Below are 14,066 nucleotides of genomic sequence, written 5' to 3' on the forward strand. Positions count from 1 at the left end.
AATCATCATCATCATCATTATCATCATCATCACCATCATCATCATAATAATAATTATGGGTCTAATATATGTTTGTCTTATAAAACTTACAAAGTTCCTTGACAAAACATGTCATGAAGGAGGCTGTATATCTTTCTCAGTGTTTCACTCTACTCAGTATGCTTATTTGAAATATCGCAATCTTTTGACAAAAATTACTATGATTGACTACAATGAAAATTATTTTGATTAAAACTATGACACTTTCTCCAAAGTTATTGAGCTTCACTAATTACATTAGCACAAATTCATTATATTGCATGTTAACTTTTATCTTTCTCAAACGTGGGTGGTTACTGATTTTTAAATATTTTCAACATATTGATGCATGCTTTTACAAAAAGTTCACATGTGTACATTTGGATGACAAATTTTGAGGTGCTGATACTGCTACAAATTGGTAATTGGTTTGCACCAGATCAATCCATATTCCTTGATGAAGTACAAAAGGTGAGCTGAAGGACTTAAAATAGTTACATTTTCAAAGTAACAATTCCTGAAGTTAACATTGAAGTGTCACTTCTGACAAACTTACACTTTGTCTTCTTTCAAGTGCCTTGATTTTCATCTTAGCTGCATCGACCTTCTTCCTGTAGTCAGACTGAAGTTTCTGCTTCTCTAGATTTTCTTGTTGCTCCTTGGATTCTAGCTCTCTCAGAGTCTTCTGTGCCTCAAGCAATTCCTGCTTGGCTGCCTCAGACTCCTACAGATCACGATGAAGATGGGCTTTCATTCTCAGAAATAGCATTCTCCGTTTGGTGATGCATGAAAATCATCACAGACAACTGACTCTGATGGTCGTATTGGACCATATTGCAAATAAACTGACTTGCATGAATGTATCACAGTGAACTATGTCAAGTTTGTATTAAAAAGGATATAGCCCTGTGCAATCAGACACAAGGCGTATAGATGGATGTATAGAGAGATATGTAGGATATATCTATCTGAATGGTTGCATTTCATGATATTGCAAATAAATGTACTTGCATGGGTATATAACAGTAAACTCTTTTGAGTTTGTAGGAACTTGATTCTGGCAGTGTCTCATGAAAAGTTCAGAACAGTCCGACACAAGGTGTATATATGTATGAAATGATGTACACAGAAACATATGATACAGGATGGACTGTACATGTCCTTGTTGCTGACATAGACAAGGGTAATATATTGACCTTTTGTAACTGTTTGACCTGGGATGAGTACTTCTTGTTCATGGCTTCTGATTGTTTACTGGTTTTGACAAGCTCTCTGATCAAGCCTTCCTTTAATCTGCAATCATATGTATTAAGAAATGGTTAGAGAAGAGGGACAGTTGGAAATGCTGTCTGTACAATTGTACATGTCAATCATACATGTCAAGTAACATGACAGCGTTTCTTAGTAGCAAAACTTTTGTTCAGCAGGTCTGTAGCAAGATCTATACGTGACCTTCATTTGAATGAACAGCAGCTTTGTGCCCATTATGTTGTTGAGAGCACTTGATGTACAGAATGAAATGACCTGAATTCTAGCATTGCTGAACACGTTTGATTGAACTCCTTTTAAAAAGAATTTTGAGGTGGTGAAAAGAACACCATGATGGAACTGAAACAGTTTCCCTTCAGTGAAATACGACTCAGTGACCATGTTTAAGATATCAAAGACACTTGACAGTGGAGTGAAGAGATTTTTGACCGATGCTCACTTGATATTGAGAGTCAAGTCTCTCATTTTCTGCTGTGCCTCCTGCAACCGGACACTGGACTGTCTGACTTGCTGTTTGGTGTTCTCAGTGCTTGCTCTCAGCTTGTCCACTTCAGGGGTTTCATCTTCTGTTGCGGCAGTTTTACCATCTGAGTATGCAAATTTCAAGTTCAATTTTTTTGAAAGTGAATTTGCAAGCATGATGGTGACAGTGACAATCACATGTTTCACACATAGACATTAGAGCATTTTTTTATTTTGTGAGCATGACTACTTGCACAACATCAACTCTTAAACCATACATGTATCTCAGGTTGACAATCCAATTTTCATGGCACATCGCTATTTTAGTGATCCACTCTGCAGTTCATTTTGCTGTCCCAATAACCAAACAAATATGTGGGCTTGAATGGTTTTTCACATTTAAAACATACAAACAGTTAACAGTAAAATCTTGACTAAACAGAACACTGAACAGTTTTCCAACAAGTGCAGATCAAATATAATATTTATTCTACTGCATAAGAATGTTGTTGAAAACTCTTGAACAGAGCAAAACCACATCCCCTACAATAGCAACTGCTACATGTGGGTGACCCATGTTTTCTACAATTACAATGCAGCAAAAATATATTTAACCTGTACTCATTATTGAAAAACTTCACAAATGGAAAACTTAATGGTACTAGCAAAGTCATGTCACAATATATCTTTAAATGCTCTAGTGACAAAATAAACATATGACAGTCAGCTTCCATGAGATAAATAGGAATTAAATTTTAAACTAACCACAACCATACGCACACAAAGAGACTTACATGTACACTCATCATACCGTACTTAAAATATATTAGCTGATTTTTTCAAAATAAGTTACAAATCGAATGAGTTGGTTATTTTTCAAATTCTAGAAATGAACTAGCACAACTTAAGTAGGGGGGTGTGAGTTACTGCCTAGTTGCGAGTATCTAAAGAGCGAATTGCCAAGAAGATGAGGCAGCATTGCAGTGATAGGGTAACATGGAATGCAAGTAGGCTGCTGTAAGTTTGCACAAAGATAGAATTAGAGTGTAGAAAGCATCTATGAATGCTGAGTGTTACTAAAGAAGACATTTGTAGGGATACGGTAGATGTGAGAGACATCAGTCACTTTGTTATACCTAGACCATAATAGTTTTCAACTTCGTCAATGACCAGTCTGTCGAAGCCTGAATCAGCTACAAACAGAATTCCAGGGGAAAAAAATGCAAAAAAATATCGCAAGGGATGCCGTATTAGTTGTTACAAATTTGCTTTGCATTGTAAAGACATTGAAGTCCATAAAAAGTAGTAACAGAAACACATTTACCATTTTCAAACACAAGTGTTTAAAATTCATGCAAAAAACACTTTGTTATTAACACGTAATGAAAACAATATTTCTAAATGCATTTCATTTGTTACTGGTACATTGACAAACAAGTAAGGCTTCACTAAGAATTTCAGAAGCCTTTGACTTCATATTTCTGGTATATCATTCAATGTTATTGGTACACATCAAAGCAAGGCCAGAGTACCTTGGTATTATTAAAATGCGCCATATCATAAATATGATAATATTGTAATTAGAGTACAAACAGTAATAACACACTATTAATATCACTTTGTATATACATTAATAAGACATTTAGAAAATCAGTTTGACTGCTGGCAGAAATGTTTTTCTAATCTCACCATCCAACCTTACACATTGTTGATTAAAGCAGCTGTAAAATTTAGTTTGCTAAATGGTTATACATGTATAACATGGTTGATGGAATGGAAAGTACAACTTACATATCTTTCTTGGTATCTTGCCTTTGTAGCTGTCAATGGTGCCTTTATTCAGGGTCATGGTTCCTGACAGGCGTTTCCCTTTATTCCAAGTTTTCCCTAAAGCGCTGCTGCGATAGTCAAGAGACACAGAAAAAAACAGACATAAAACAGGAATTTCAAAACCATTTAAGTCAACAGGGAACTGATAAATGAGAAATTAACATTTTATTGATGTTCTCAAAACAATAAATCCATGCTGACTGATACACAGAGACTATTTGTTATTTCACCTCTTTGTTGAATTTCATGACTTCAATCTTATAATCAAAACAAACAGCAAACAGATCACAAAGTCAAGCACTGACGGTGGAAAATAATGTGACTTCTCACCTTCGTTCAGCATCATCGTTATCAAATACTTCATCATCACTGAACTGTTCCTGCAAGACTTCATCCAAGTCTTCAAGTCTGTTGATGAGTAGCTGACTCCTGGCTCGGAAGCCTTGTACAATTCTCTCCATAGAGAACTGCAAACAATGATAGAGCAACATAAAATAGCATGAGTAGGTGGATAATTTCCGCTGTACTGTACATGCACTGTATCTTCACATTGTAACCATGGTTTGTGTTCATGTCATAATGTAACCACTATGTTCACTTCTTTTGTAACATTGAGGTTTCTACGATGTGTTGTTTTGCTTTGTTAAACCATTGTTACTGATTATCAATTTTCTTGCCATTTTTTCTGCAGGGATGACATTAAATCTGTCCATTGTTATTGAATCAAACAATTTCATCTTCAAAGTATTATTTAATCATAATGCCCTTTGATAATTTGAAACTGTTTTAAATTTAGATTTTAGTGTAATCAAGAATGTATGCAGATGCATCGTAAAATACTTTACATGTGTGTCTGTGTCTGACTGTGTGTGTATGTGTCTGTGTCTGTGTGTGAGGGTGAGCTACTGTATGTATATGCATGCACATTTTGCTGTTTTTTTTTAAACTACATGTTCAAATTCACTATGTTTTGCTTGAATCTTAGTATCAGTATGGGTAAGTTTGTATCTCAGAGTGCTGTAATTGTCCTAGATATGTCTCTGTATGTCAGTATGCACATTTACTGCATGTCAAGGAGGTTATCTACCATACAGTGTTGGTGTGGTTTATACATGTGTTCTCATTGGTTCTGATCACAGTCCCTCAGTGGTGGAGGGACTGTGTTCTGATACAAAGTACATGTACTGTACCTCACAGCCACTCCATGCATGTTAGCATTCTACTTCTACACAAACAAAATCCACTAGTTGTTTTATTTTTCACCCCACTACTTTGAATGCAACCATAACCCCCAGTGATAAATTCCACCTCCTAATGTTAGTACCATAACACTGTCACTTGCCATTAAACTCTACCTTTATATTAAACATGCTTGCAAAACACTACTGCTGTCCACTGACCTAGACACCTACTCATTCATTGCAGGCTGATGAGAGCATGTCAGGGTTAGTAAAATGTGTATGGCGTTTCCCATGCTATGGGTGCAAAGCAATGGTGACATCAATTCACAACAAACCAGTGGGTGTACCGATGTGGTGATTTTGAAACACTGCACCACTGTCCTCATCCAAATCCCTTCACATGGGTGCAGCCCAATCATTGAAAACAATGAGGTGAAACCAAATAGTGGGGGTGAGCACACTGTACTATGGAAAATCAATGTGTGTGGGTAGGAGGGAGGAAGGAAGGATAGCATGGGGCAAAACAAGTGAAAAACAGGAGAGATTAGTAGATGGAGAGAGCCAGCTCTTTCATGTATGCAGGCACTTTGCAAATGGTAACATCTTTCGCGGTCACAAACAGACGTGAAATTCTGATTCTGTTCTCCCTGTTGCATCATAGTTTTTTAAAACCATGTTCAATGTAAAACCTTTGTACTGAACAAAGTACAGGTAACTCTATACATTGAGATGATGAAAAAAGAAGAAAGAAATTTTGAAGAATTTTTACTCCATTTAAACTTATGATAGGCTGATACATAACACAGAAGTAAAAACAGATTTGCTGTCCAATACCGGTCAGCATTTCAAATCTCTTTTCAGAACTGTGGCTATAAGAAAGTGCAAGTATTTTGTACAGAAAAAAAAAACAAATATAAAGGACGAAAATACAACAAGCGACCTAGCGGCCGATATACAACCCTTTTCAGAATTAGAGCGCGAAGCCACTGCAGTGAACTGCAATAAAACTGCTTACACTAATTAGTTTCAGCTGTAGCCGTGGCCACTTTGGTGTTGAACAAGGCTACTTGATAAAGACCAAAAAGTCTGCTTGTACAAAGGCAAAACTAGCTCTGTCTGAGGCTCGAGTTGTAAATGAGAGTTTACGATTGGCACCCTGTGTTCAAGATTAAGATACAATGTAACATTACCATGCACTGGTCCATGTACAAATCTTTTTTATTTCAACTTCCCCAGACAAACTGTCTGCATGGGACATACAATGTTGTCGACTTTGCCAGTTGGCTACAGCTGAAACTAATTAGTGTGAGCAGTTTTATTGCAGTTCACTGCAGTGGCTTCGCGCTCTAATTCTGAAAAGGGTTGTAGCTCCGCTGTGTTTATGTAGAGAATAACTATTTTTGACACATGTTGATGAAGAAGGTGGAAATCTTTGATAGCTAAATGCAGTGACCAGAAAAAAAGTGGCTAAAATAAGCTGCAAAAATACACAATTGAAGATTTCATCATACTTTGAATATATCACATCGGATCATCCCTAAGAACATGTCAACCAAAGCTATCTGATGAGTAGTTTTTTGAGAATAGAATTTTCTGACCAAAAATGGCAACAATTGCCCCCAAAAATAAATATTGCACATTTCATCATAATTTCAAAAGTTCAAATTTAGTTCATCTATAGAAACCTGTACACCAAATTTCAAAGCTGTTAGACCAGTACTTTTTGAGAAACGTATATTTTGACCAAAAATGGAAAAAATTGCCCCAAAAATTCAAAATTGCAGATTTCATCATTATTTCAATAAATATCATTTAGTTCATCTATGGAAACCTGTATACCAAATTTCAAAGCTATCAGATGAGTAGTTTTTGAAATACACATTTTTTGACCTAAAAATGGCAAAAATTGCCCCAAAAACACAAATTTACAGATTTCATCAGAAATTCAATATATATTACTTAGCTCATCTGTAGAAACCTGTACATTAAATTTCAAAGCTATCAGACCAGTACTTTTTGAGAAACACATTTTTTGACCAAAAAATGGCAAAAATGGCCCCAAAATTACAAAATTACAGATTTCATCAGAAGTTCAATATATATTACTTAGTTCATCTATAGAAACCTGTATACCACATTTCAAAACTATCAGACCAGTACTTTTTGAGAAATACATTTTTTGACCAAAAATGGCAAAAATTGCCTTTAAAATGCAAATTTGCATATTTCTGCACAATTTGAACAAATCTGAAATAGATCATCCCTAGGGACATATGTACCAATTATCAAAGCTATCTGACCGGTAGTTTTGAAGAAGAAGATTTTTAAAGATTTTTTTACCAAAATGACAAAAATTGCCTTGAAAATACAAATATGCAAATTTCACAACGATTTGAACAAATCTGACTGAAGTCACCCTAAGTAAACTGCATATCAAATTTCAAAGCAATCGGACAAGCGGTTTCAGAGGAGAAGATTTTTTTACCAAAAACACCAAAAAATGCCCCAAAAATACAAATATGCAAATTTCACCACGATTTGAACAAACTCAAGTGAGGTCACCCCAAGTGAGCTGCATATAAAATTTCACAGCAATTGGACTTGCGGTTTCAGAGGAGAAGGCTATTGTTGACGGACGACGACGGACGACGACGGAAAATCAACCTATTTGAAAAGCTCCGCGTCGCTGACAGCGGAGCTAAAAAGCTATTGCAAATTCGAAGACTAATAACTCCAAACAGGAACAGTTTTTTACAGGTCTTTACCAAATACAAAAGGGGATGAATCTGGGTTGGGTCTTATTTTGCATATGATGCAGATGATGATGATAATGATGATGATGACAATGATGGCAGTGATGAAGCCACACGGAAGCAAAACCTAGAGAGAAAAGCTAGCATCAGATTTAGAACCAGGCTAGCATCAGAATTAGAATCAGTTTCACTCAAGCCATAGCATGGATTCTATTGCTGGTTCTGATTCTGATGCCAACTTCTCCCTTGCAAAAAAACAAACATACTTTCGGAAGACCTATAGTCAATTTGGCGGGCTGTAGTGTCAGGTTACCATGCAGTGAAGCAAAACGTTTGACATGGTCTTGGTTCAACAAGTATTTGCCGGAGGTTACACGCCGACACTGTGAGTAAGGGACACATAGAACAACACTACACAGTCAAAGGATTATACAATAACACAATACATTACACTACATAAACACTCTGACAAATTTTTTAAACATCAACAATCTGAAGAAAATAGATAGCAAATCAAAGGGATTCTTGTTCAACATTGACGATGGTCACACCTGTTTGTCCTGAATACAATGTATAACCCTGTCACCTTCCAGTCCCAGTAAGAATATCCCTAATTCCACATAACACAGGTATATATGGGGGTACAAAAACTACTAGTACATGGTTGAACATTGTGCTTGGATTCCAAAAATTCCAAATTTGGATTCCAAAATCTCTGTTTACAAAGATAGCTAGTCTAGTCTCAGCTAAAACATCGTTGTAAACATGATAAGTATTCTCCTTCAGAGCAGATTTATAATACGATGGAAAATTAAGTCAATAAAAAAAGGAAAAACACTGCCACAATTTCTATTTGTGTCTGAATATCAGCAATAAATGATTTTTCTTGCAAAGCAAACCGACATTTCACAAGAGACTTCTGGTAAGTCACAAACATCTAACACTGTCATCATTTGTGTTTCCAGCCATATAAACATGTATGTACCAGATTCATTGGCCTATCTTTCCCTTGCAAAGGTTACATTGTATACAATTATGTACAATATAATCAGTAGCTAACTTTAATTATTGCACTGTGTACTGGACAAGACTGGTGGCTATACCAAATATCACCACACAACCAAATCCACGTACATCAGTACAGACTTTTACATTTTAAACACAGGTTTTTTGACAGTTAAAAGAGCAAGTTACTGAATCCATGGGTCTGTTACTGAGACTTTAACCCTTTCACCACTATGGTTTTTCCCAAATCCATTGTTTTCTATGGTAAAGTTGGACCTGTACACAGGGAACTGGGGGTGAAAGGGTTAAGGTATTCTACTCGTAGCCTTCATATGAGATTGATCTCAGTATTTAATCTGGATTTTCCGATAACTTTTTCATGTCATTTCAATCATCCATCTTAACCATGTCACATTGATACCTTTTGAGACTTTCTGAAAATTACATTTCCTGAGCCATAACTTATCCTTCCCAGCAAACACTGCTATGCTTTCTCCATACATTAATACAATGGTATGTTGCTCATTGATGTATATCCACTCACCATAGCGGGGCTTGTGTGTACTTTCCTAGATTCTGGCCGTGGTACGTCAGAACTGGTTGACTTGTTTCTCTCCCTGAGAGTCCTGGCAGGCACTGACATTGCCCGTCTTCCAGTCGTCAAGGACACATCTTCATTTTCTCTGGCTTCAATTTCTTCATCATCCTGCATCAGAAATCACCGAGAAAAAATGAAACATGTTTGAATGATTTTCAAAATTCTTTTTGCTTCCCCCTCTTTTTCTACCATGGCAAATGTGAGAATATACAGATATTTGCAACACACATGAAAGGTTTTCAAATCAAACACAACACACATTGACATTTGGGAGTCCTGACAGGTACCGGTATTATACAAACAATGCTTTCCTCATTATCAAAATCTGCTGCATCACCATTCATATACATGGGAGGGTTTTCAAGACCTTTCTTGGTACCCCATTAGAAAACACTCTTCATTTCATGGGGAGAATATCTACCAAAAAACACCAAACTCAGAATAGAAGGAAGACTTTCGTGTACCTTTTCCTTGCTTTTACTCTCCAACTCTTCAATGTATTTCTGAAGCTCAGCTATTTTCATCTGTTGTTCTACAAGTTGCTGTTCTTGTTGATTCTGTCTTTCCAACGCTTCCTCCAACATCTGAACACTCTCTTTGTTCGATGCTTCCTGTAACATAAACATTATTGAAAGATTGGTGAACATTTGGTCTGCTATATACCTGCTATTTCCCTTTGTGAATTGAATTTTAGTATGTCCACATTTTCCTCTGTCAATATGTCTGCTTTTAGAATCTCTTTCTTCTGTCCTTGTCTTTTACTCTTATCTCTCACCAAGTTTTCTTGTCTTCTGTCATTCTCTACAGAGAAGCTATGATAAATTATAGCATTTACATACTGTGTCTATTTACAGGTACAAATATAGCTGTGGGATTGAATAAAACTTTCCTTACCAGAAGAGCAATCTTGTCAAACAGCTGGTTGTTCTCTCTGGCTTTTTCAGCAAAGATTTCCTCATCGCTGGCGAGGTCATCTCTGGCCTGGAAAACATTGAAACAGTTAAGTAAAGAAAAGCAATGATTGTCAAATGAACAGAAACATGTTGTCAAAACATGCAAGTATTCGTGTATAGATGCAAAAGATGGCATTTTGTAACTTTTGCGTACAATTATAGCATGAACTGATCTTACTTGTTAGATTGAGACTTGTATAAATTGTAAATAATCATACAACAATGCAGGCAAAATGTCACCCATGGAAAGTCAAATTACTTTTAAAACATGACAAATAATGATGTAATTATCATGCATATGACTATGATATCACCAAATGCTAAAATGACCATTGTCTTTAAGTTTTGACTGCTTTGGGGAGTGAAACGGTGATGGAATTGAACATAAGATATATTTCCTACTTATATTCACCTTTTTCAAATCTTGTTCCAACTTTTCAATGATACTCCTGTCCACCTGATCCGCCTGTATGGACGGAGCCTGGATTTCATCCTGGGTCTCCTCCACAAGATCCAGCCAATTCTGAATTCCGGATGACTGGGATTTCCTCAGCGACGCGTTGTCCTGCAGTTTCACCATGATCTTGAAGGCCTCCTCAGTGCAAACCTTGTAATGTGCACTCTCATTTTTCAACCTGGCAGAGAAAGTACAAAATTGTGAAAGTCAGAGTCTTTGAAGTTGTGTTCCTGACTTGGGTGGAAATGCCTATGGGTTTACAGATCCACTTGATTGCAAAATTTGACATGTATTACAGAACCAATCCTTAAATCTTCTTTCACAAACTACCGACATTACATTTAATACATGATTTCAAACAAACAAGTCATCGTTGATGACACAGTCCCCACTTGTTAATGGGTACTTCGATTACAGGTTCTCAGAGAGGATAGAGTCCTCTTCATTAGGTCTGTGATAAAAACACTTTTGAATAAATTAGCTTTATACATGTCTGAGTTGTAGTCCAGGACATGAAATAATCATAATAAAATGGCCACACGGTGGCCATATTGAATCGTATCACAAAACAAATAAATGTGCATATGTATGACATAGGTCAATGTCCTTGTAGCAAATTTGATTAAAATCGGTTGAGATATGCCTGAGTTATGGCTTGTACATGAAAAAATCATAACAAAATGGCCGCACAGCAGCCATATTGGATGGTATCACAAAACAAATTAATGTGCATATGTATGACATTGGTCAATCTCCTTGTACCAACTTTGAATAAATTCACTTGATACATGTCTGAGTTATGGTTCTGGACATGAAAAAACGCAATAAAATGGCCACACGGCGGCCATATTGGATTGTATCACAAATCCAATCAATGTGCATGTGCATGACATAGGTCAATGTCCTTGTACCAAGTTTGAATAAAATCGGTTGAGATATGCCTGAGTTACGGCTCTGTACATGAAAAAATCGCAACAAAATGGCCGCTGTGCGGCCATATTTGATCGTATCACATAAAAAATTGACGTGCATATCTATGACATTAGTCAATGTCCTTGTACCAACTTTGAATAAAATCAGTTGAAACATGCCTGAGTAATGGCTCTGTACATAAAAAAAATCATAACAAATTGGCCGCACGGCGGCCATATTGGATCGTATCACATAAAAAATTGACGTGCATATCTATGACATTAGTCAATGTCCTTGTACCAACTTTGAATAAAATCAGTTGAAACATGCCTGAGTTATGGCTCTGTACATGAAAAAATCGTAATAAAATGGCCGCCTGGCAGCCATATTGGATCGTATCACAAAACAAATCGACGTGCATCTGTATGACATATGAGGTAATCCTTGTACCAAGTTTGAATGAAATCGCTCAAGGCATCTCTTAGATATCTGCGTGAACGGACGGACGGACGCACAGACGGACGCACGCACACACGCACGGACATGACCAAACCTATAAGTCCCCCCGGACGATGTCCGTGGGGACTAAAAACCTCAACAACAAAGACAACACTTACTTGACAATCTCGTCTTCTAATGCTTTTATTTTCGTCATTGTTTCCTCTCCACTCTGCAAATCCAAAAACAAAGCCAAAATAACACTACTGATTCTAAGTGACAATGTACAGCAAGAAAAGGATTGTTCAAATACCATATACATATTCCAATGTGCAAAATAACTCATTCAACAAAATGTCACAACTGCATTTCGAGATTTTTTTCTTCACTTTGTAATGAAAGCAAAGATTACTCCAAAATCTGACATGTAAAATACAAAAGATATGCATAATCAGAAAGCATTTTTTCACAACGGATACAAATGTTTTTCCTCTATTTATATTTTAATGAACTCAGGGAAACTGTTGAGTTAATCTACAATGAAGAGAGCAAAATTAATGCAGCAGAGGACAGGTTGTATGCAGTTTCTACATCACGTTTGAAGCTTACATATTCAGACTGCCAGTCTGACTGGCCTGCACTCTTCTGTCGATGTAACTGTTCCCGTAATGCCTGGATCTCACTCTGCATTTCTTCCATTTTAATCAGCTGCTTGTCACGATTTACAATCGGTTTATTCTTGATGTTTCTAGCCTGTGCGGAAAAAAGTGTACAGAATGACATATTACTCCTATTTGTGTGAATAGTTTCAAGCAACAAATTGTACTGAGACACATTTCATATCTTGGCCTTGGTGTGTTCAATTTGGTCCACACAAGCAAAACACCAGTTACAGACCCCTTGAGTTCTTCATACTCTAGATACTTTTATGTTCTCAAAGATTTGTCACATTTTAATTTACTGTATGTGATTTAGATGGATGGTCATCCTTGTTTGGCAGCAATTTACTCATACATGTATGTTGATAACAATGGAAAAAAGTTTATTTGTATACATACCATTATATATGTTGCACATTGTTATGCTTATAATTCACCCCTCCAAAGTAGAGTTCCTTACAGTTACACCTACTGTAATATATGACACTGAGCTACACTAGTATTTGGCCACTGGGTTTTACAGGTGATTTTAAAATTCATGACTTTACAGGTGACTTTAAAATTTAACGACTCTCAAGGAGATGTACAGACCCTGCATCAACGTTACAAGTCCGTTGTTGCCACGGAAATCATTGGCTCAGAAAAATGTTTTGTACATTCGAAAAGAAACCAATGATGAATATAAAATGTACATTCCTTAGAAAAGACAGATTAGCACTCTCCTCCTAGAAGACACTGTAACTACTGTAGATCTGATTCTTGAAAAGATCATGATGACATCTTCAAATTTGAAAACACTGTGACGTTTGTAAGATTGTGTAGTATGTGAAAACTGTTACCTACCCTGTTTGCATACTTGAGTGAATTCAGTGATTCATCAAAATTGACAGAGGACGGACTGACACATGCAATCATGACGGTGTTTGCATTACCACCCAGGGAATCTTTCAATATCCTGGTGATTTTGGAGTCTCTGTACGGAATGTGTGTGGCCTGTAACGGGATAAACAGAGAAAAGTTGTTCATGTCCTATCGCACGTGTACATGTTAGGCATATATACCATGATTTACTGCGACAGATTTTCAACACCTTAAACTAAACTGATGGACATGGGATTCCTTCAGATTAGTCTTTCACTAATACACTAACATGTATGTACTGGTTTTGGGAAAAAGTTGTCGCATTATTGCAAAGACTTAAAAGCATGAGGTACATACATTACAACACATGTACATATAATGTCAACATGAAACCCTGTACTTTGAAGCGATACAAAGTGTCTCACTGAAAGCAGAGCACTGTTTACATTAAACGTGTTTCCCACCTGAACATTACTGTCTCTTCATTTTCTGAAAATACTGACCTTCTTTTTGGTGTCTCCTAAGGCACTGATCACATTGCCCAGAGCTAGAAGACCTGTATTAATGTGGATGGATTCTGGAAAAGATATAAAGCACACATCTTACTTGAAAAGTATTTATGGCAAGAATAAAGAATATTGGGACCAGGCTCACTTACATAACAGTTCAA

At 36.6% G+C, this 14,066-nt stretch overlaps 1 protein-coding gene across 2 annotated transcripts in view; it reads right to left on the reverse strand.

The window, feature by feature from the left end:
* The window catches only part of LOC139140827 (kinesin-like protein KIF27), a 31,757-nt gene that overhangs the window by 9,660 nt on the left and 8,031 nt on the right, over positions 1–14,066 (reverse strand). Inside the window, exons 9-22 of one of the 2 annotated variants that reach the window (XM_070710271.1) lie at positions 13,900–13,973; positions 13,379–13,528; positions 12,486–12,629; positions 12,056–12,108; positions 10,482–10,704; positions 10,011–10,097; positions 9,581–9,727; positions 9,063–9,224; positions 3,910–4,046; positions 3,541–3,647; positions 2,886–2,942; positions 1,727–1,874; positions 1,215–1,311; positions 575–742 (exon numbers count right to left, since the gene is read on the reverse strand). In XM_070710271.1, coding sequence (XP_070566372.1) covers positions 575–742; positions 1,215–1,311; positions 1,727–1,874; positions 2,886–2,942; positions 3,541–3,647; positions 3,910–4,046; positions 9,063–9,224; positions 9,581–9,727; positions 10,011–10,097; positions 10,482–10,704; positions 12,056–12,108; positions 12,486–12,629; positions 13,379–13,528; positions 13,900–13,973 — 1,754 coding nt within the window. The remainder of the gene's footprint in view (positions 1–574; positions 743–1,214; positions 1,312–1,726; positions 1,875–2,885; positions 2,943–3,540; positions 3,648–3,909; positions 4,047–9,062; positions 9,225–9,580; positions 9,728–10,010; positions 10,098–10,481; positions 10,705–12,055; positions 12,109–12,485; positions 12,630–13,378; positions 13,529–13,899; positions 13,974–14,066) is intronic. The other variant, XM_070710272.1, reaches the window with a different exon arrangement.

Source organism: Ptychodera flava, chromosome 9 (assembly GCF_041260155.1).
Source record: "Ptychodera flava strain L36383 chromosome 9, AS_Pfla_20210202, whole genome shotgun sequence".
In the NCBI taxonomy this organism is placed as follows: Eukaryota; Metazoa; Hemichordata; class Enteropneusta; family Ptychoderidae; genus Ptychodera; species Ptychodera flava.